Genomic DNA, 24,102 nt, shown 5'->3' on the forward strand with positions numbered 1-24,102 from the left:
GCAAGATATTTTCTCTCTTCAACATCGTCGAGCTGGAAGAAGTCCAAAGCAAACAGAGCTCACAAACCTTCAGTCAACCTACAGGACGGACTCAAGCAGCCACCTGCTGCTCACGGCACCGCGTGTTAACCACATTAAAGAGAAGGCCGTGACCGTCACTGCAGCGGGGTGAGAAGTCAAAGACGCTGTTGTTGTCCCTCGGAGGAGGTAATGATGTTAAACTGCAGAAGAGGAGCTGTGATTGGATCACGAGTTGCAGGATGGAAATCACATGAAAATCATTTACAGACTTTTGTCCCAGGATTCACTCACTCTCCGTTTTCAAAGCTCGATCAACTCGTTGATTCCAACACAAAGGCTTGATTTGGAAAAGGGTCGTCACATGACCGGAGTTTAACCTGGATACGATAATAGTAAAAATCAAACGTAATTATCGATATCTGTTTGATACCACGGCAACAAAAATTAAAGTCCGAGACACAAAATCCTGGGTCGTTTTATTTCAATTCCCCCGAAAATTGCAGCAAACTTCTACAACAACTCTTTCCTCGCCAAAGCACCGGCCTCCTGAAGTAGTTGTTGTTTATTTTTAAAGCTTCGGTGCATTCCAAAACATGTGGTATCAACATGGTTCAGAGTTTCAAACATCTTGACAACCTTACAAAGCTTCTCATTCATACACTCAAATCCTCTCTGGGATCTGTTAATCATCCTGCATTGTCCACAGCAGCTACATTCAAAAAGATCGAAAACAAAAAAAGCATTTTCACCAAATAAGAGGCATAAGCTTTCACATTTAATTCAGCTATTTCAAAACAAGAAGCACTTGTTCACGGCTGAAGAAGTGCTCCTCTCTCTGCACGCCTCGGAGTGACCTCAGGAAGCAGCGCTCGTTCATTAAAACAGACCTTAAAGGGACGTCGACACACGCCGAGATCCTGCAGCGAGTTCTCCGCCGAGTCACAGAGAGTCATGTTAAAGACGGAGTCACTGCGAGGACTCGTAACACACAACGTGTCACCGTTAAATTTGACAGTCAGCGAGTGTCAGACAATGTGGAAAAGTCAGAGCGACACATCTGAAGACGCCTGACTGATCAGTCTGAAAAACACACATTAAGAACTGTGTGTGTGTGTGTGTGTGTGTGTGTGTAATCTGAAACACACAAACGTCGTCTCTAATGCTCTCAAAGTATTATGAGCATGACTCTGCACGCAGCTCGTGAATGAACCGACTTGCTGTGTTTGTACATTTTAATCTGGATTAATATGAGACTGCAGGAAGTGACAGAATCACCACCATCGTTCTTAAAGGGACGACGTCATTAAGAGACGAATACGACGGACGTGGACGTAGCATCAAAGAAGAGAAAATATAATCAGTGAGGAGAAACACCAAGCGGATAAAGCTTGTTCTAAAACGAGGGTGAACCTCGTAAACGTACACACTACGTCCTGCAGGGGGCGGGGCTTCTGGGGACGATGAGCCCAGGAGGAGGGGTTTACAAACATTTCTACTGACTCCATCTTTAATGTTGCCGCTGTGAGGAAAAAAATATTTCAAACTCTGTCTGACGATGAAGTTCTATAAACATATGAAACTAAATATCTTCTCTTCAGGAAGATCATTTTTGATAATGAGGACAAACTTGTAAAGCTGTAAATTAGTATTTTATTTTTCACGTGTCAGGTAAAGTTTACGATGTCGCAGAGAGAGTCGGGGTGCGTCTTTATTGACAGAAAACCAATAAAGCAGCTCCACTAAGGGCGCACTCACACTCGTCCCAGTTGTCCCGTACGGTGCTGAAGCACAAGCCCCCCCCTCTCCCCTCCCCATTCCCGAGCTGGTCTGCACTCACACTGCTCCAGGACTAACCGGGCCTGAGCACGGTTACCTCTTGTACATAACGTCGTAATACAACACATGCATGACTTGAAGTGATCATGAAGCGTGCTCAGTTTACAAGACAGACAAAAAAAAAAAAAAGGGACGCGCGGTCGAGTCTGCACATCAGAGACCATGACGGATACTTTCCTGACTTTGTGTCTTATTGTGAATCATGTTAGTCGATACAGACAGAACACTCCAGGGTTTCTCCTGAATGAAGGCTGACCATGTTGTGTACCCGTGTGCTCGTCCATGAACTGTACCGTGCAGACACCTCTTCCAACCTTGGCAGGGCCGAGGAAGTGTACAGAGCTTTAGCACGGACCAGAGGACTCACACTCGTCAGACGAAGTGGACTTTAGGGGTGAAGCGTGCTTAGTCATGGTTCAGATCGCCTTGTGTGAGTGTGCCCTTACTCGTCACCTGTGTCTGCTGGTCTTTATAAGTCAGAGTTTAATTTAATGAAATAATAAATAATGAGGACACAGAGGGACAAATTGTTTCTAACATCAGCTGACCTGCAGAGAAAATCAGATCACATCACAAGACCAGGACAGAGTCTGAAAGTCCAGGACAGCAGAGTGACACAGATGTCTTTGTCCATAGAGACACACACACACACTGAGACACGCTTTTAATTCAGGAGGACAGTTTAGAGTTCAGGGTTAAGCTCTGGGTCATCCTATGGCGAGGAAAAACAGCCACAATTATTATTTTGAGGCATGAAGCTCGGCTACAACCCGGAGTCTTTAACAGAAACGCAATCAGCAGATACCTGCTACGTTGAAAAAACACCAAACGGACACCGCTCGTCCCAAATCAAGAGTTCCATGTGTCGGCTTTCAGGCACTTAGGGAGCGGCTTGGGATGAAGAGCGACGCTTTCTGTTGGACAGGCAGGTGTCAAACAACGACGGTTAGCTTGTGCTAGCGTGCTAACTCATCGATTTTTCCATTACAACACATAAGTCATATTCTCAGGTAGCATGCAGTGCAGGTACACGCTCAGCTATAAAACACTTGGTGTTCCCCTGACCTTTCATCATTCATCAAACCTTTAAGGCTGACACGGTTCCACCTGAGAGATCACACGTCCATCTCTTCCTCACTTTAAATCAGGTCAGAGTTCATCAGAGTCCATCTGCACTGAAACCTGAGCCGGCCTCTCTGGGGCAGACCTCCACTTCTCTCTTCACCTCTAACCTTCCTCTCTCTCTTTCCATCTTTACCTGATGACCTCCAGATGCCCAAATTACCCACAATCCCACCTGAAATCTGTCTTCATCTGGACATTTTAAAAGCGTAGTAAACCTGGGTCGCTGGTGGCACAGCGGTTAGTGCGCGCGCCCCATGTATGGAGGCTGTCGTCTCAAGCGGGCGGCCCGGGTTCACATCCCACCTGTGGCTTCTTTCCCGCATGTCATTCCCCACTCTCTCTCCCTGATTTCTGACTCTATCCACTGTCCTATCTCTCCATTAAAGGCACAAAAAGCCCAAAAATAAATCTTAATTTTTTTTAAAAAAAGCCTAGTAAACCAGAGTCCGCTGGTTCTTATGCACCGACTGCAAACGGCCTTCAAATGTGGTCTGAGGACACTGGAGGAACTGCAGCTGTAAAGTTGGACATTTTAACATGGAGCTCTATGGGGACTGACTCACTGCAGGAGACAGACTCTAGTGGACACTGGAGGAACTGCAGTTTATTTTACTTACACTTAAACACGGCTTTATTTCACAGCCTGATTTTCACAACTCTTGTCAGACTTCTTGGAATTACGTAAAAAACGTCTTCTGACTTTAAAGACTTTGTCCATTTCCAACTATTCCTGAACTTGCGTCACAAACGGTCATAATTAAGAGACAAATCTTTGGCTTCATGAAAATGCTGTCTTTGGCCTTTACCAGTTTTTCATTCTGAGTCAGATGTGGTCTCACCAACGTTGAAACAAAGCCCGAGCAGACTTCTCCTTCCTTCTATAAACATTTTAAAAATAATGGTCACATTTCCAAATCAAACGGAGCGTTTACCAGAAATAAAACTCAAAGTAATGACCAGAGGAAATGCACTGACTTCAAAGAGACCTCGGGGTAATACATTTAAAAATAACTAACACGAGTGTGAGTGTGTGAATGGGAGTGTTTACGGAGGGAAACGAGGTGGAGAGGTGAGCGGGGCTCGGCTTTAAAACTCTGAGAACGTCTCTCTGCGTTTCCCCACACGGAGGAACTCGCTCATGTTTAATGCCTTTTGAAGAGCCACAGAGTTTGAGAAAGAGTTTCAGTGCCAGAAAAAAAAGATCAAAGAAGAGAGAGAGGAGGAGGAGGAGGAGGAGGAGGAGGAGGAGGAGGAGGAAGAGCTGCAGGACATCCAGCTCTCCCTCTTGCATGAGAGGAGAAACATTTGAGTAAGTCTCTATGAATAGTTCTGCCTCTTTAATTCATGATCAGCTTCTTCTTTTTTATTTCTCTGTTGTGGAGTTCAGTCCTGGCTGGATGAGAATCTCAACACTCGCTTTTCTAATAAGATGTTAGAATAACTGCAGCCTTCATCAAGTTAAAAAATGTTTTCAAAGTTTCATATTTAAAGGAATCAAATAAAGTGTGGCAGCATTTCTGTCCAAGAGTGAAGAGGTTATTGGCTGCTTCATGTGAGGTCATCTCTTGGCTGACCTTACTATATGATCAGACATTAAGGAAACATGCTATGTTGAAGTGCTGGCTTCTCTGACAACAATGCAGCAGCCAATATGTCCTCCTTCTAACTTTAGATTCTGCTCCTGAATGCTCTGGATTTGTTTGGACCAGAGAAGGTAGGCGGTTTTAAGACACCCCCACACGGCCGTTTTGGACGCCCCTCGGTTTGCCAGATATGAGAGCAGTTATCAGGTCAAACCAACAGGCAAGAGAAGTGGTTCAGATAGAATTGATTGTACCCGACCTAAAAAGCCTCTGCATGTTTCTAATAAGCTCCACGAGCAGAAACGTGCTCAAACTAGGATCAATATTGGAGATACTTTTGAAAAATGGAGAGAGGTTAGAACACAGAAAGGTTTACAGACCGATGCAGAGCTGGATAAACACTGAAGCTTCAGTGTCCACCACATGTCAACCTGTGTGAGCATCGACTCTAGAGAGGGGAGGGGGGGGGGGGGGGGGGGGGGAGACAGCTCTCTACAATGTTTAGAATTTAGACTGCAGTACCCATTTTAACCACTATGACACAAACCTAAGACGTCGCCTCAGTTATCTCCGAGCTGCAACAGGAAGTCTTCAGCTATTTGAGTTTGAATCTTTTTAATGTGGGACATATTTTAACAGAATCCTGCAAACACTGGCTGCCTTTTCTCAGAAACTCTACGACCTATAAATGAGAACCTTCTCCAAAATCCATATCCCACACACACACACCACAGGGACACGTCATCTTTCTACAGTTTCCTTTCCCCGTGTTTGATTTGAGCGTGTGCAGAATACAGGGGGGGGGGGGGGGTATTTGATCGTCACTCAGCACACGTACCGTCTGAACATGACATGTTCTGGGAGCTTTTCTCTTTTATATCAGTGTGAGGAGCTCGCTGCTCCAGAGTCACAGAAGAGACTTCTTTCTTCAAAGAAAGCCACCTTCCCCGTGAATGTGGGCGAGCGAGGAAAAGAAAAGGAGAGTGAGGGAGCGGGGGGTTTGTACCCGGGGCTCGTGTGTCACCCGACCTGGTTTTCAGGCGGACCTGTGAGGTTGTGAAAGAGGCAGCGGTGTCGCTTTCACTCAGACCTTTTCTCTGCTTCCTCCTCAATGACGGGACAGGAGAGCGGCACAAAGACAGAGAGTACGTCCGCCTCTAACCATCCACGGGGATGAAAGAGCGGCGGTGAAGTCATGGAGCAAAAACGCAAGCGAGTCAAACACAGCACAGCGTCATCTGTGAGTATCAACCCAGAGGACTCTCACTGACGCTCTCGATGTGAAAATGAGTTAACAGCCTTAAAAAGAACCTGAGTGGTGAATAGCAGCGCTCAAAGTGAGATGAATATCTCAGGACAGAAACGATATTCTTTAAACCCACAAAATGTTATTCCTGCCACAAAAGGTATAAAACACAAATACAGCAGCAGCGAGCAGAACCGTCTCCACGATCTCTGGGCCCCATGAACAGATCTCACATTAGGCCCCTCCCCCACAGCGTGAGTAATTATTATAACCACATCTCCATTACACTAATGTGCCGTTAAAGGCCGACAACATTTACAATGAAGGAAACAATCTGTGGTACTTCATGATCGACACTATCGGAGTTTAAAAAAGTAGAAAGAGTATCAGAAAACACAGGCAAGGTAAGGCTTGTGAAACTTACGGACGAAACCTCCAAATGGAAAAAAAAAAAATCATCTATTCCATATATGGAAAAGTAGAAGATGAGGAACGAGCCAATCAGAACGGTCTGCAGTCCGACGGACAATTCTCAATGTGAGTTTAAAATTTGATCCCAGAAGCTTCAGCAGTCGTGTGATAGAACGAGACGGAGAGAAGGGGATGATTTAAAAATGACAGACATGAACCCACAGGTGCAGAAACACACACACACACACACACACACACAGAAGGCCTTTCCTGTTGGCCGTCTGTCTGTGTTTAAATTCCAGTGAAAGCCTCATGTGGGTTCTCCACCAGCCTCCTCTCAACACGGCTGCTTTCCAAAACCCTGAGGGAGACCCCGGCCTTCACCCTCCATCCTGACCCCCCAAACACACACACACAGTAGAGACCCCAAGGCCCACGTTGGTGAGGAAAGACCCTGACTGCGTGTCTGGGTCTGAACCCGGATGAGGACACAAAGCGGCGCTGAAAGACTCATCCGCTCTGACGTGACGCCAGGAGGAAATAACCACAACAATAAAAAACAATCTACTTCCTGTCCTCTCTGCTACATGGGGGGGGGGCATTGTTGAATGTCAGACACAACACGGACATAGTTTCCCTCCATCCTGTCATCAACTCGAGACGGAGAAAGACGGGAAACAACGACCTGTTCTCTAAACGCAACCTGCACCTGCTCCGTGGTGATTGGCTGATGCTGTTTTAAATAGTGATCCGAGGTCGGTCATATCGGCCTCTCAGGTTAAAGCTGCAGTTTGTTGAAGGATAGAGGAAATTATGTCACACAAACAGGAAGCAGCTTCCTGCAGCAGATGTTACTGAACTGACCTCTGACCTCTTGTTGCTCTGCTGAAAAGAATTCACCAAAAAAAAAAAAAAACAGACTTCAGGACAAAGGTTGTTTTGGTTTGGATACGGCCGGATAAATCCAACTCTGAGCTCACTTCAGCCTCTTTCCCATCGACAGACTCGTCCCAAACACCGAACAAAGGGCTTCCTCCTCCTCTGTGCGCCTCCTCCTCCTCCTCCTCCTCCTCCTCTGTGCCATCCCTCCGTCAGAGCTGATTAAAAACACTCTGAGGTCTGCCTGAACGCAGACTCTGAGGGAGGTTCAGAGAGAGGGCAGCAGAATAAAGAGGAGGGGGTTTAAAGGGATTCGGGGTTTGGCACAGTTTGGGAAAGTGGAACGAACGAGTGAAGAGGAGCAGAGGAGGGGAAACAGAGGAGGTGAAAGAGAGGAGCAGAGGAGGTGAAAGAGAGTGTGAGGACAGCAGCAGCAGAGAAGAAGAAGCTGAGGAGGAAGTTTAACACGATTAAAAACCTGAGAAACTAATGATCACCGTGCTCATCGTGTAATGAGTCTCTCTCTCTCGCTCTCTCTGCTCGGTTAATTACTGTCGACTAACTCGGAACAATGCGGTGCTGATGATTGTGCTGCAGGGAGGAGACATTAAACATGTCGCTCACAGAGCTCGGTGTCTGGTCAGCAGAGGTTTCAGGTGATTAAGGAGCCGATAGGTGAAGCTGCTCCTCGATGAGCTCCACTTGTTACAGGACGCTTCAGAGCAGAAAGACAAACATGAGTGACTCAGAGTGAAATGATGCTGAAACAGAAGTGTGCAGAGGATGGATCAGACCTCAGTCCTCTGAACATGTTAAACACAGAGCTTAGCAGAAAAGTCTTTAAACCTGGTTCAGTGTCCACAGAGCACAAACTGTGAGGGAGAGAGGCTGAGGTTTCTCTCAGTTTTTAAGGGTTTTATCGGGCACTGGGGCACACAGAGAGACCAACCTGTACCTCCAGGATGAAAAGAAGTACGTCCAAACACAACAGAGAAGAAGAAAGTGGAAGTGTGAGTGAGCTAGCACAGATTCGACGACATGTAAACATATTCTCTGTGCCTACAATAACCGGGCGGTCTGCAGGGTCACTTGTAGACAGCTGACCTCTTTCAGGAGCAGATCAAACACAGCTGAAGGCCTCGCACATTAAACACCAGCTCCTTTCAGCCTGTTTAAATCTGCTGCCGTGGAGGGGCGGAGTCGAGTCTGATTGAGAGCTGCCCGTTGTCACTCCGCCTGTGGCCCGACGCCGCGATGAGTTCATTCAGCACCGGGACACAAAGAGTTAATGGCTGCTGGGATTATGCAACGGCATGCCAGACTCCTTTCACCCCCCCCTCCCCTCCTCTCCCTTCAAACGGGCTCAAGCCAAACGAGGCATTCCTGCACGTTTCCATCAGATGCATTTGAATGCAGCACTGCTCGAGCTTTGGCAGCGACGTGGGAACAAAACAGAGATTTAGTTTCAGAGTGAGGGCGAGCGCTCCCCTCAGCAGGGCCTCACACCTGCCCTGCAGGGGCAAAGTCATCGTAAAGTTTACAACACACAGAGTCAGCGATACCTGCCCCATGTCAAACCACTAAAAACTATCTGTGTTCATCTTTTTTTCAAAGTGAATATGAAGCCAGAGGTGATCACCGAGAGACGAGAAGTGATCCAGAGTCAGGAGACCAGACCGGGCCGGGGGTTAAAGATGGAAACTGAATCTGAGAGGAGAACTTTGATCACATGGTAATGATCCATCGCTGCAACTAGACATGGTTAAAACACCAGAGTTTAACTTGAAGTTAGAACTATTACTCCCCTGAATGACAGCTTGAACTCCTCCAAACATAGAAGATAACCACGGCCTCGTTTCCAAATAATCTGTCCTGATTCCGGAAACAACAATCTGCCACAGAGAGCTTGTGTGATGTAAAGTACGCAGCATCCCAGTCTGCTCGCTGTCATTGGCTCACAGCCCGATTTGTTATGAAACATTAACATCATTGCCCAATATCGGGCCAAAAATAGTCTTGAGCGTAGCCAACCTGGGTCAGTCTGGTTCAGTTCAGTACAGTACGGTGTGTAACGCAGTTATTGACTTTCAAAAGTTGGGAATGGAACCAAAAAAAAACGATATGTACCGTCCTACTTCTTTGCTACCATTCTGTTGTGGTGCCAAGTGAAGGGATCCGACCCTAAAGCGTAAGTATTCCGGCTGAAACCCGCCTACAAACGGTACTGTACGGTTACTGTACCAAACTGTACCGGACTGCTTGGTGCAAAGGAGGCTTTATATTCATAAGAAGTATAATGAAGTTATAGTTCCAGATTGTGCAGCGTGTCTCGTCTTTAAACAGGATAAGTATTTCCTGCTGCAGAAGTGATCAGGAACAGCAACGAGCATGAAGCCAGCGGCGGCAGGCTCAGGGTGCAGAGCGGAGACAGAGCTGTGCAGACAGACACCGAGTCTATAAACAACAGTTCCTCCACACCACCGTCCAACCAGGAGGAGCAACAGAGCAACTACGGCAAGAGAGACGGGAAGAGAGCCTGGACTTCTCCAAGCCCCCGATCACAACCACAGAGTCCGACGGCAACGCCAGGAAAACAAGAACCACATGCGCCGACATATGTTCCCTTTAACGCAGACACACACCAGAGCAGTCCACGGGTCGTTAGGTTCAGAAATCATTTAGAGCAGAGCCTCTGTTCTCACCATGCTTTGTTTGTTTCTGATGGATGATTAAGAGCTTTTCACTGCTCACAACCACAGTGGACACTTCACAGCCCCAACAAAGATGGAAACCGTTTTTTTTCTGCACATGCCAGTCGATTAACTCCTTACATGGCCTCGCAAGAAGTTTAATATCACAGCGGACACATCTCAGAAGCTCTCAAATCCTCCCTCCTGTTATTAGTCTCTCCCTCGGGCGGATGGGAGATCTCTGACTTCTAAAAGATTTGGGACGTTTAAATCTGTTCCCGGTTCCTCTGTTGGCCTTCTTCTGTCCAACTTAACATGGAGCTCTATGAGGACTGACTCACTGCAGGAGACTGACTCTAGTGGACACTGGAGGAACTGCAGCTTTACCTCGTATATTCACAGTCAGTACGTATATTTATGAATGCAGCACATGTTTAAAACATAATCTGAATTATTACTATGCTGATTCTCTAAACATCCTCTGAAGAATCTGGAGGATGGTTCAGAGAGGAGACGTGGACCACGAAGCGACAACCATGTCGAATATAAGATATTGAGTCTCCGAGAGAGTGAAAGAAGATCCTCCCCCGGGAGAAGAGCCTCTTAGTGCAGACTGAACGTACCACCGATTCTCAGGTTCAAAAGGTTTAACCCAAACCTGAAAAAACACGCTCTGATAAATGACCAGAAACCAGAGCCGTGGAGAGCGGGAGGAATCCTCCCCCAGCCTGAGCCTCCTCGTCCTGCAGGTCAAACTCTCTGATGTTCACCGAAGTGAAACAGGAAGGTGGTTAGAGACGCTGCGTTAACATGGGCTCCATTTGTGGCTTTCATTCACTCACAGAGCCGCATTAAGAGCACGCCGCTGCCCAGCTGCAAATAGAATAACGTCTGATGCATGAAAACTAAAGGCCGGCTATTTGTGGATTTAAATTGAAGGCAGGCAGAGTTCCTCCGGTCATTAGGAGATATAAAGAACTGGAGAGAAATCAGAAGATCTGCAGCGTCATGAGAAATGATCAAGAGCTCTAGTCAGGCCATGTGCGATCATTTTCTAAACACTGAACGACCTGCTCGTGCTCTGTAACAGAAGTATGAATAATATAAAATGAAGAACTAAAAAAGAAACCAGGTCAAGAGTAAAGCTGGGAGAGGAACTGTGCTTACTGTAAACTTACAGTAAAAAAATATCTGGGTAAATATTAGTGTGAAACAGTCCGATCAGATCAGACAAACCTGCAGAGACAGTCGCCGTTTGGTTTGGTGGGTGTTTTTTTTTTTTTCACAGTGTGGACGGTGTCAGCAAAGCCGTTTCAGAAACATTGGCATTGGTCGCCATTTTGCCTTCACACATTCAGAGAGCAGTTTACAAAAATAGCTCACTTGTGAAGCGGGCTGCGGCGTGGAGAGGCTGTCAGGAGTGTACCTGGCTCGCCTCTATTCATGACTCGTATAAACACAAACCCACAGCAGCCTCAGCCCCCCCCCCGCTGCTGCACACAGAGGACACATTCATCCACACTGGGCACCATGGGGGGGGGGGGGGGGGGGGGCACAGACGCTCCAGCCCAGAGGAATGTTTGAGACCATCAGGGCCGTGTTGAAGGCTCAGGAACAACACAATCAGAGCTCGTCCAGCGTCTCAGTCTGCTGATCAGATAAACGTGACAGAGTTGTGACATGATGAGCGGCGGCTTCATCATCCCGATCCTCTCGCTGGATAACACAACATTCCTCACACCAACGAAGAAGAATCCCTCACACTCTGGAGGAACAGAGGTTGTGAACTTTTAAACGGCTTCCACAATGAGGCAGGCCGTCGAGTCGTCTCCATTTCTCTCTCTCTCTCTCTCTGGCTCCTCTCTTTGGATCACTCTCAGTACACCTCGCTCTCTCTGCACATCAACGAGCTCCGTGAAGCTGCCAGGCTGAGGCTCAAACATGCAGACACAGTTATGAATATGATAATCACAAACGGCACAGTGTGCGGATGAAGTTCACGCCGGGGGCTGAGGTGCTTTTAGGGGAAAGCTGAAAACGCAGCATCGTGCACACATTCAAATGAGAAACTGATGTTTCACTAATAATGCAAACAGATGTGAGGATGTTTGTGCAAAAAAAAGAGACAATTCTGAAGAAGAAAAAAATCATCTGAGCTGCTTTTATTTGTTAAGATGTTTGCACATGAAGAGTGGGTCTTTGGTGCAAAGGACAAAGAAAAGGGAAAAGATGCAGCCTGTAATCATTAGTGGGTTTCCTTCAGTTTTAAAACTCATGTTGAATCAATTAAAAATGGTGAATGTAAAATATGTGCAACATGTTTTTTTAATCTTAATGTTGTCCCCCTCAGAATCCTCCAACTTGAATCTCAATGTTTCTCATTTCAGCCATTTTGGAGGCAGAAAGCTTCTCAAAACTGCAGTTGTTGTTTTTTCCCCCAAAAGTGGGGTCAATGGGGGAGGGGGCCCGGTGCCCCACTTCCTCTGCGGACCCCTATCATAAACTGGTCTGAAGTTTAAACCCAAAAGAAAGCGTTAATGTGAGCTAAAGAAGGGGAAAGCAACTTTTACTCGCAGTAAAATAAGATGTGTGATGTTAGTGTAACAATGAACCAACTTAAAGCAGTACAGCATGGAGGTCAATGTCGGGGTCTGCAGCTAAGAGAGGGTCTGCAGTTTGCACGTTTTGGGGAATTAATGGAAATGAAAAAGACAAAGCACGCACACTTTATAGGATAAGTACAGTAGCTCGGTACCAACCTTGGATGCAGATAAAACCGACGGCGAACATCGTCTCCGTCGCTGCCGACCTCCTCCTCTTCCTCACCGCGGGGGTCCTCCGTGCTTCCTCCCGCCGGGTCTCGCTCTCTCCAGGTACATCCATGCCCGTCCTGGTGCTCCGGCGGCTCCCCGGTTCTCTGTGTTCTCCGGCGGCTTCGGTAGAGCCGTGTTGCGAAAGGGGAGCGTCAAAGATATCCGTGCGTCACCGTGTGCGTAAAGGTAAACCTAGCCGCGTTACCTGCGCAGGTCACCGGGGAAACCACGGCCTGCTCACCTGGTTGTTGTGGAAACTAGCAGGAACGAGGCGGAAACATGTGGAGGACGCTCCGGTTTACAGGCCAGACAGACGGACGAGTGACCGAGTTCAGAGCAAGGAGCCGCGCGGAAAGTTTGAGGCGAACTTAAATCCTCCAGGTGTTATAAGGACCGGGGGTTCGGTGTGTTTTCAGACCGCAGAGGTTCATCACAGCCCGGTGTGAGTGTCCGCTGTCCGCCGCGTACAGATCCACCGACCGCCGGTCACTTCAGTCCGCAACAACAGCGAGTTTGTCTCCGCGGTGTTTCAGAGTTGGCTTCCTCCCACCGCTAGAGAGGTTTTCTACTCCAGCGTCAAGCGTGACGAGACAACATACGTCAGTTCCGGTTTAGACTTTCACAGTAAGTATAATAAAGAATGATTTTTAAATGACTGCACATTCTAAATAAAGGATTAAGGAATATGCTCTTTTCATTATTAATATTGTGTCAAATTATGTTTTTTTAATTCTACTTCAGTTTAGCCATCCGTCGTCTAACACTGTGGTCATACAGAATCAGAATAAAGATAAAGATAAACTTTATTGATCCCCCATGGGGAAATTTTTTCGTTACCACAGCAAAACAGGAAACAGGAATATAATTATTAAAAATAACAAGAAGTTAAAAATCAAACATATTTACATCAGTTAAATAAAGGGATACAATAATAGAATAATCATGACCAGGAGATGATTTTTCAGAGTAATTGTACACATATGAGGAATTTACTTTATTTTTTAGAGACAAAAAAGTATTTATCCATATATTTTTTTAAATCTTTATTCTACTTTTTCATTTATTTAATTTTAAAACGTATATATTTCAAAACTGAGCATTTATTTATTTCACTAGGCTTAATTTAATTTTACCAATATTATTTTTCGAATTAGCCAATATTATTACCAAATTAGCATGTTGTAAAACATTTATTTAAATGTATAATACTATCATAGTCTATGAACTGACACTTCACACTAAATATTTTCAAATAATTTTTTAAATCCGAACTGACCTTAAAGTATTTTAGTTTGAAATCCAGAGTCACACATCCGGTTTTTATCTGAAATTCTGGTAACTTTACTGTTTTCCCTCTTTTTTTTTCCATAGAGGAGCTTCCGGCACCCGTACCTGAGCCGGGATAACGAATACAACAGCGCCACCTCCTGGTTTAACCGGATCACTGCGTCATTAGAAAACGAAGGGCCGTTTCACAGCATTACTTAAATTATTAAAAAATATATGAAAAATCGGCGAAGAATGTGACGATGTCCGATAGAGTAAATAATCCGTAACTTAATTTTTTATTAAAATTAAAAAATGTATTTCAGGAGAGATACCTGTCCGAGAAAGCAGCCGTAAAAATATCACTTACATTTTAAAACAACTTAAAACGATTTTAAACAGCGTTATTACTTTATTCTGATTGGCCAAGGACACAAGACAACGCCTGATTCCCCGCTCATAGTTCACGTTGTTAAGGAGAACCAGCCGTTACTAAGACGGTTGCTATGGACACGGATCGTATCACTGAAATCAACCCGCTGAAAGAAGGTACGTCAGTGTGTTTATGAGGGGTAAAAAAAGAAAAGAAATATGATAAATAACATTTTATTACGACTTTCAATCTAATTAATAACAGTAAAGCTTTAATGTATACAAATATGGTGGATTTTAATGAATTTTATTTTATTTATTTATGGTTTATTGATGATTTGTAAACTGCCCAGCCTTTAGAGGCTTGTCATTTTTTTGTATCTTTCTCTCTTTACCTAAATCATTTCTCATGATTGTTATAACTTCTCAACAAACAAACCACTAAGATGAACCTTTGTCAGAGCCGGCCCTAACTATTTTGATGCCCTAGGCAAGATTTCAGCAGTTGCCCCTTATATTGCAGCTAGTTTGACCAACAAAGGCAATATTCATCCTCTTAAAGAAAACTGGCTTACAGCTTTATATTTAACAGAATAAAAAATAATTAAAAACAAACATGAATAAAATGGTAATAACACTACTATTACTTATAAATAAACACAAAATAAAATAAATACAAATAACTAGTGTAACAGAACAAACAATACCAAACAGTGCAGAGAGCAGAAGTGGTCACAGACGACCCCCCCCCCCCCCCCCCCCCCCCCCCCCCCCCCTTACAGCAGGGGATGGATTTAAATGTTTTGATTGCATCTGGAGAGAGAAGATGAGCATTTGTGAAACAATCTGCATTTTATAATATAGTGTGAACACAAAATATTATTTTCTGTTCAGAGCAGTAGAGAAAACTCAGCATAGTTTTTCAGGTGAGCCCAAACGTTTTCCTAACCAGACCTAAAGCATGCACAAATATCTATTCAGTGTGGACTTCTACGTCTAATGCTATTAGACATCAATACTCTAAAGGCAAGAGCTTAATAGTTTTAAGCTCTTGTAACTAAGTACACAAAGATGTCAATAAATATAAAAGTAGGTTTTGTGTTCATGACATAGCCTACTTCACAAAAGAAGACATTATTTCTTACACTGGTAATTTTTCAGTACAGTGGAAATAACTGATGTTAACTAGGAAACACTGACGTTACTATCATCCATCAACAACAAGCTATCTTAACTACAACAGATAATTGATCTGTGCAGCACGTTACCTCTGTGTCTTTTTCATATTATTCCTCCTCTTCTTCTTCTTTTTCGTCCCTGGCCTCCCGAGGGCTTTGTTGTTGTTTTTTACATCACGGTCATTTATAAATGTGATATTAATCCGTACACCTGCCCTCCTCCTCCACAACGAGCAGGTAACGAGCAGCTGTGAAGTAGGAGGCAAGAAAATAGAGCCTTTTTAAATGTGATAGATTGTGTTTTCATGGCTTCTTTTGGATCATAACTAAATAAAAGCATGAAAATTATATTAGATAAATAATTTAGTGATATTTAAACGCATTTTTCCTTCTATTTCTTCTTCTTATCTTCAACGTTTCTGCCGCACTCATTTGGGGCGCCGGCGCCGCCCCTAGCATTTGCCTATACTGCCTGTGCCACGGGCCGGCCCTGACCTTTGTTCAATTGAAAATGTCATGATGATTTAAATAAAAAAAAAGAGGATACCAACGAAGGAAAAAAAGATGTTAAAAGACGTCAAAACTGAATGCTGAGGCAAAGAAATACAAATAATAAAGATGTCACATCTTCTTCAAACAGAAATCTCTAAATAGCAGAACCAGAGAAAAAAAACCTTTGCAGAGGTCTCATATTTTTATTAACTGTGGTATCAAATCAAAGGACAAACACAAGGGGGTGAATAGAAAAGTGAGTTTTATTTCTGAATCAGGTTCACACAGAGGGTCAGATTTATCATCAGACATTATTCAAGACATTTGAGATTTTATAGAATCAGATCCAAACATATAAACATTCATTTTTTAACCAACAATCATCATGAAGGTGATTTCTCTTCCTGCTCTTTTCCAGATGTTTCATGATTTTATTTTTTACATTTCTTACAAATAAAAAGTAAAACATGAAAACAGTAAACATGATGATTACAGAACATCCAGTTTTTTTTTTTTATAAGCGTCACTAAAGAATAAAAAGGATCAAAGACAGAAGACACTGATCAGAGAAATGTGCAAAATCTATCGTTCTCACAAAGTAATCATCGGGATATGCATCACCCCTGGAACACCTGGAAACAGCTGGAGGATATGTTCACAGTTTGTGGCTCAGCCTGCAGGTGAGGCACACATCAGGCACAACGGATCATTCAGGAGGAACCGGATCAATCAGTCAACCCGGCTCAGACATGTGATTTTCATTTATACAAAAATTAAAAAGTCAAACATTATTGTTGTGTTTCATCCGCTGGTTTTCTCTGCGTGCAGGAAACACTCAAACACCTGGAGGTCGACGCTGAATGAAATTTAAATTTTAAACTTTTTAAATGTACTCACATGATTTCAGCAGTTTGCATTTCTCACCCTGAAGCATACACCAACACCTCGCGATGCAATAAATCTCAACAGGCAATTTAAGCATTAAAACGAAATAAAAACTATGATTTACAACTTTACATTCTGTCACCTAAACCCAGCAGACTGATTCATTACTTCTATTAATGCAGGACATGAGAGCTACAGTATTTTACAGTTATAAAACGATGAATGGCACAGGGAGACACAACACATTCTTCTCAAAGGTGGAGTCAGCAGCTTGTTCCTTCAAAATAAAACACAGACTTCTCCTAAAGTAAAGCTGCTCCATGGTCTCTTCTGGGCCTTCGTACATGTGTGGTGGTGACTGTGTCTGCAGAGACTCTGTCCTCTGACTGGATTTTACTGTTCTGCTTTGTTCTGGTTGACTCGGGACATTTCTGGGCGGAGCTGGTGTGTTTCCTCCAGCCAATGACAGCACAGCAGGTGACCAAGCCGATAAAGCTCGTTCTAAAACGAGGGTGAACCTTGTGTTGTCTTTTACCCGTGGATGTGGAGTTGGTCTGCTTCCTGTTGGACAGGCAGGTGACAAACACCGGCGGTTAGCTTGTGTTAGCGTGCGTTAGCTTGCAGTGTAGGTACAAGCAGTAAACGTACACACTACATCCTTCAGTGAGTGATGAGCCCAGGAGGAGGGGCCAGTTAGAATTTTGTGTTTACAAACTGCAATGAAAAATGCTGCTGACTCCACCTTCAAATCAAAACAGTGTGAGGAAGTGTTTGACGACCACAGCTGAAGACAAAGTGCTGACTCACAGCGGAACACAACGAGGGAAACATAAAAAAAACACCCTGAATTTAAGAACTAAACAAAGTCTTTGGGTCGGAATCTTCGAGGAATCGGGTCTTTGGGTTGCAGAGAAACGCCGTGTAGGAGGCTGCCGGGTCTGGTAGTGTTGTTGGTGATCGTTGTAGCTCCGAGAACGAGCCTAAGAAAAGGAGCTTCTCAACAGGAAGTCGTTCAGTTTCCAGTGTAAAGGTCCACGGTGCTCGAGCTCAGACCGCGGCTCTCCCTGAAGTTACCGCCTCCTCGAGTCTGACACAGAAACAGACAGAACATTATTTTATATATGGGCCTTATTGGAAATGACAGCGGAAGAGAGACAGGACATGCTGGGAGGAGAGAGTGGGAGGTGACATGCAGTAAAGGGACGAGGGGGCGGATAGGAACCCACGGCAGCCACGACAAAGACTACAGAGTCTGTACATGGGGAGCGTTACATAACCGCTAGGCCACCCGGCGCCCACTGAACAATACTTTAATGAGTGTTACTTAAAAAACATAAAAAAACACAAACAGGAAGGAGGGGAATCACAACATCTCTAAAGAGCAGAAAGAAGAATCTGGTTTTATTTTGAAGATTTTGTGTTTCCTCACCTGGAACTGGTCGTCACTGGTTTTGTTCAGGTAATTCAAGGACGCAGCTCGCTTCATGCTGTCGATGACACAGTGAGAAAATAATGTTCAGAAATGATTTCTAAACACACGTTCATGTATTTGAAAGTGATTCTAATCAGCTGTTGTTACAGTAACAGTTTTCTTCTTCTTACTTAGTGCTGCGCGGTTCAGGAGGTCCATTACCCTGAAGTTTTTTCACCAGCAGCTCGCTGCTTCGACGCAAAACGTCTCTGAGCTTTCCCAGAGAGCCTGCACGCTGGAGAGCGCCGCTGCCGTCCTGCAGACACACAAAAACATCAACCATCAACACGACCATCTACACCACCATGAACACAACTATCACAGGCGCTGGAGTCCCATCGATGGTGATCTCCATGCTGGAAATGCTGTCTCAGTCTAACTTTCAGTCAACTTAACGACAGCCTGAGAGCTGGAGCTGAGGAGGGTTTTAAACCTCCTGACAAACCGTTAAACCGCGTCCACCTGTCAATCAGGTCAGCTACACGCCTTATTGGGAATATCTCTTATCCTTCATCAAATCAAAACTGATGAGTCATCAAAACATTCACCCCGTACAGTGTGTGTCGATCGAGACATGAGCTAATCAGACCTATTTGGTTTTTTGAACCAGGCTGTAAACATGATAATCTCTGCTGTAAAAACAGGATTTTTAGAATGGGTGTGTATATGACTTCCTGTGCTTCTGCAGCCAGCCTCTAGTGGACACTCGAGGAACTGCAGGATTGGCTACTTTTCGACAACGGAGGTTGCCGCTTGGTTTCTACAAGGGCGTTCACATAAAAGGGGCGGAGTTAGCTTCATATAACCTATCACAATCATGAGTGAGTAAGCCGTCAGCAGATCGTCATATTCAACAAACGAATGTGCGACTTTTTACACACAAATATATGATAAATCAAGTCTATCCTGTGTAAATGTGTCTCTGAGTCATGACTGTCTACAATGAGTGAGAAGCTCGAGTCCCGCTGGCTGTGTTGTTGTCAGAGCTGTGTTTACATGGACGGGACGGCCGGCTCCTCCCCTTGTGTATAAAAACTGTTTTAGAGAGAAGACGACGAACATACTCACTGATTATTTGGATGTTAGTAAGAGTTTTTAGATCATGGTCATTCTGTCAGTTTATGTGCAATATGAAGCTACAAGCTAACTAAAGAGCGCTAACATTAGCATTCTAACACAACAATGTAGGACACAGGTGATTGCAGCTAAAGACAATTTTTCCGTTGCTTGTGCTTATTGGTGCTTAATTATGGTGCGTTCGGAGACCGAGCCCGCTGAAATCGTTGTGTTCTTTGATGCATATAACAAATAAATCAGTCTATCTTTGGGAGGCGTAGCGTTGCGAGTCTTTGTGCATCATATCTAGTTTTGCTCGCTCTCTCTCTCCTCCACTCTCACAATCAGCTCACGGATAAGCTCCACGATAAAGAGATCTGATTGGTCAGTAGGTGGAGCTTCATTCACGTTGGTCTTTATCCCGAGTGTAACCTGTTCCTGAGCTCGTCAGGTGTTCAGTGTATCATGTGTTACCATGGTAATCGACCCTGGTAAGAAGTGAACCACCTTCACCTTCAGTTAACCTTGAAGTGACCTTGATAACCAAAAATCCTGCTTTGTAGTTGGTGTGTCATGAGTCCAGTTAAAGGTGTTTGTGTTCCTGCTCAGAAGGAGCTCATGATGATTAATCTCATGGACAGGAAGAAAAACTTTTCCAACTGGGAATGTGAACCAGCCTGAAGCTAAACGACTGTAAAGAAACACGTTCTCTGTATATGTATGAAGGTCTCTGTTAGAGCGCTGCTTCATGACCTCATTCTCTCCTGACCCCACTTTGACGTCACAAAACTGTGGCGCCCCCAGACGTCCTAAACACAGACAGCTGTCTGCTCACATGACTTTGTTTTCCATCATGTCGTAGTTTTTCTGCTGTGTTGGAATTAAACATTCATCTTTGACACATTTAGTCTGCTCTGTTTATTATCGTGACAGAAGAAGAAAGGCTGCGAGGACGTCTCTGCACAGACGGAGACTCACAGCAGTCTTTGTTAAATATATATTAAAAACATATATTTTTTATTGATCAATTAATAAAGATTTCAGGCGAGGTTGGGAAAGCCTTTTAGACACTAATCTAGACTTTGATAACATCCCATCGTCCACCAGAAACCCGTGGTATCAAAAGCTATCGATATCGTTGATTTTTAGAATCTACGGTGGCTGGGAAGTGCAAACCAAATCTTAAATATGTGAAACACTTTTAGGAGACGATCGACAGCATTCTGCAGGAAAGGGAGTGAAGAACCAAATGCTGGGAGTGACCCCCGACAATGCAGGTTTGCTTTCTGTGGGGGCAGTCTCTGGATTCTTTTTAAGGATGCGCACAAGACGGAGGGTCTGACTCCCTTGGTCCGTCAGTCTCGTCCGTGTCCTTGACCTGTTGACCGCTCACTCTATTACTTCAGGGTCACTCCCAGCGTTTGGTACTTTCCCTTTCAGAGATTTAAAAGATTATGTCGTTTGTCAGGAGTGTAGAAGTGAAAACAGTCATAGTTAAGTTTAATTTTGTGTTGGCCAATCAGATTTAAAGTGGAGGAAATGACACTCCTCTGGACACGCCCCCGATCACCAGCAGAGGGCGCTGTGGCTCAATGAGATGCTGTGCAGTGTTTCTATTCCTCTGGAGATCAAACATGTTGACGTGATGCAGAGAAAAGACAAACGGTCACAAATGAAAAACTTTATTTGAGAAGAGCAACAAGTGTTGATGCAATCATCTTCACAATGCAGAATGGTAAATATAATAACGCAGTCCTACTTACTAAGATAGTGCTTATAGACCTCACCATGGATGAACTGAATCACACCATATATGTCAGGAAGAAGAGACAGTTCAATAAATAAGCATTCCACTAACACAACGATACGCTCATAAGTATGTGATGTACATATTCAGCTCTTTTGTTCGGGGTTGCATTCGCAGTAAAGGAGTACTCGTCGGAGGAATGAAGAAGAAAGGCAGGTAGCATACCGAGAAGCCGCAGAGTGAATGCACGTTTTCAAAATCTACAAACACAGCCGTACAGTTACACCTCCGAGATGTTACAGTCGTTTACATTCAGCAAGAAATGACACGTTTGATCCGGAGGAGACACTCGCCACGAGAGACGTTCACCTGCAAACGAGCAGCTGTGAGAGGACGAAGCGCTGCGTTCAAAAACACAGAATCCAGAGAGGCGGCGTTACCACCGAACTACACCAACAACACACGAGCACGACAGTGAAATCAACGCTTCAGGTCATAATAACACCAGCTTTACTCCTACACTGACAGATAAAAGATGACTGAATTTAAATGTGTGATTATGAATCGACCTCTCAGGGCGTCTCCGCGCTGAACGCTCCGCTGCGTCTCTGTGAATGTTGCTTATTTCCCTTTTTAAAAAAAGCTTCTGAACGTCTGCGTGAATCCTCCATCAACCCAAAGACACGGAGTCAGGAAGAGCAAATTGAAAGACGTTACCATGGCGACAAGAGCTCCTTGTGATGCGACCAGCTGCGGTGAGCTGACGTCGGCCCTTCTGGTCTTTAACAACAGGAAGTTAGCGTTTTTAACGAGCTACCGCCTTAATATTCAGCCAGGAAATCATCAGAAATGTTAAAAAAAATGTAAACACAACGATACAAAAAAATTATCTTGATCTATAAAAACAACAAAACTCCCTTCTCGCTCCTGCCAACAAGTTAAAAAAAGAAAGAAAAGAAATGTTATGATAAACACGTGAAGCTCTGCAGTACCATTAATGTCCACACGGCGAAGGCATCTGACCTCTTAAGCGAACACGTTGGCAACGGAAAGAGGATTTAAAAAAAGAAAAGAAAACGATACGTTAAAGGCTAAACACAGGCGTCGTGATGGAAGCGAGCAGCAGGGTCGACTTTCAGAACAAGAGCGACGCAGAGCAAGTGTGCAAATAAATTATTCTTTTTAATAAATATAGATACTGAAGTCGGGCCGGGCGATAAAAAACTCCTGATATAAAGTTAAGATGAACATGTTTACAGTGTGAGAAGCCAACGACGGCCAACCACCACGTACGCTCTGCTGGTGTGAGAGGAAATAACTCTCCATGCCAGCAGGGGGCGGTAGTCCGTTGTTGTGATACGAGAAGACCATTTTCACACCGCTGTCGCTCACCACTCGTATTATAGGTAGTCTACTAATGGAACCTGAACCTGTGTCGAGAGCTGGAGAGAAATGAAACCTCCCAACAGCCAATCAGAGAGATTCCTCTCAGACCTGATTCAACATGTTATAAGTGTCGATGGAGCCGGACACACCACAAAAACCAGGGCGACAATCGCTCAGCATCGGTCTAACGATCTGCTTGGTGTGTCAGAACCTTTAGAGAGAATATTGTTTGTTGTTGTCCAAACATAAAGAGGTCGTTATATGACGTTTATGGCCTCTTGAAGAGACGACCCTGCAGAGCTGCAACAAACCGCTTTGAAGAATCGCTGATTTCTGACGCTTCTTATCGAGTGTTTTTACAGGTTTTTATCATCAACTCGTCGAGTTTAGGGAGAGGAGACGACCTCTGGAGACCTCTGGGAATAATCCCGTTGCAGTTTAAAACCTTATGAACGGTAAACACTCGGAATCATAACGTATCAGAAAGAGAGTTAACAGAACCTGCAGCTCAGCTTGCAGCCCCTCCTGACGTCCTGAGAAGCTTCAGGAGACACTGAACTCCTTTATTTAACGCTTTAATCGGTTTCAATAAAGGGGTCTGTTTATTTTAACGAGGGGGAGGTCTCTGCGGATGATTCGCCTCCTGGTGAAAGGTAAACCCTGGAGGAGTCCTAATTAAAAAAACTGAACTCTGAGACTCCAAACTCAGCTCGCGTCAGCAGCTCTGAGTCTGATGTTTAACATGAAGCTGCTCTGGTTAGAGTTTGTTCTTGGCTTTATCGTCTTCACTTGGGACAAAGGGAACAACAGAGCTTTAAAAACCTGTGATTAGCATCTTCAGGATATGTTAAACTTTCACTAAATGTCTTGTCTGCTATCTGTTATAATCAGGACATTCCTCAAACTAGCAGCATTATCGTTATATATATATGTTATGTTGTATATCGTGATAAATGTTGATATTATGGGATTCTTTTTGCTGTATCGCCCGGCCCTACTTTAACGTGATTGTTTTATCTGACCGTGTTGAAGTTAAAGACGACTCGGAGCCTTCTGTTTCGCCTCCTTCCTGCTCTTCTATCAATCCACATAAATCTACAGTGCACCTCGTAAAAGTGACCAGTGGGTGTTTGAAAGAGGAAAGGTGTGCAGCTGTGACTTCCTCAGAGCGGGAAGATTTCACACATGATGATTTTTATTTATTATGTTATGTGAGAGTTTTCTGTATGACACGAGGGGTTAATGAGAGGACAGAATCAGAGCGGAGGAGAGAAGACCAAACGTCCCAGCAGCTGTCAGACGAACAGGGGACAGAGGAGACAGCCAGCAGGGGGCGCTCTCTGAGTCTCTGCCGGAGAGAGAGAGGAGGAGGGGGGGCACCATGGAGCAGCAGAGGGGCTGTTGGTTTGGTTGGGACGGGACAGAGACACACATCCTTTTGCTATTGTGTTGAGGGAAGGAGAGAAGGATGGAGGAATAATCTTGATGGCTTTAGGCCTGATGAAGAGAAAGAGAGAAAGAGACACAAAGAGAAAAACAAACGGCAAACATGGTGAGATTCAGAGCTCAGGGAGGGACTACACCTAAACTACACACCTACACCTTAACCTACACTACACACCTGTTCATGAACCTACACTACATA

General features: G+C 44.5%; 2 protein-coding genes across 9 annotated transcripts in view; both read right to left on the bottom strand.

Moving 5' to 3' along the window:
- The window catches only part of ptk7b (protein tyrosine kinase 7b), an 81,894-nt gene extending 68,762 nt beyond the window's left edge, over positions 1-13,132 (bottom strand). For both annotated transcript variants that reach the window (XR_009673313.1, XM_061040659.1), the window contains exon 1: positions 12,551-13,132. Coding sequence is in view for 1 of the 2 variants with exons in the window: in XM_061040659.1 (XP_060896642.1) it covers positions 12,551-12,674 (124 nt within the window). In the remaining variant the exon portion in view is untranslated. The remainder of the gene's footprint in view (positions 1-12,550) is intronic.
- Positions 13,133-16,157: 3,025 nt separating this feature from the next.
- The window catches only part of klc1b (kinesin light chain 1b), a 30,958-nt gene continuing 23,013 nt past the window's right edge, over positions 16,158-24,102 (bottom strand). For 5 of the 7 annotated variants that reach the window (XM_061040668.1, XM_061040671.1, XM_061040669.1 and 2 more), the window contains exons 14-16: positions 18,400-18,524; positions 18,227-18,284; positions 16,158-17,884 (exon numbers count right to left, since the gene is read on the bottom strand). In XM_061040668.1, the coding sequence (XP_060896651.1) occupies positions 17,810-17,884; positions 18,227-18,284; positions 18,400-18,524 (258 nt within the window). In that variant the 3' untranslated portion in view covers positions 16,158-17,809. Of the gene's footprint in view, positions 17,885-18,226; positions 18,285-18,399; positions 18,525-20,990; positions 23,955-24,102 lie in introns of those variants that run through there. The other 2 variants (XM_061040672.1, XM_061040673.1) reach the window with 1 other exon arrangement.

The sequence above is a fragment of the Labrus mixtus genome, chromosome 6 (genome assembly GCF_963584025.1).
Source record: "Labrus mixtus chromosome 6, fLabMix1.1, whole genome shotgun sequence".
NCBI classification, from domain to species: domain Eukaryota; kingdom Metazoa; phylum Chordata; class Actinopteri; order Labriformes; family Labridae; genus Labrus; species Labrus mixtus.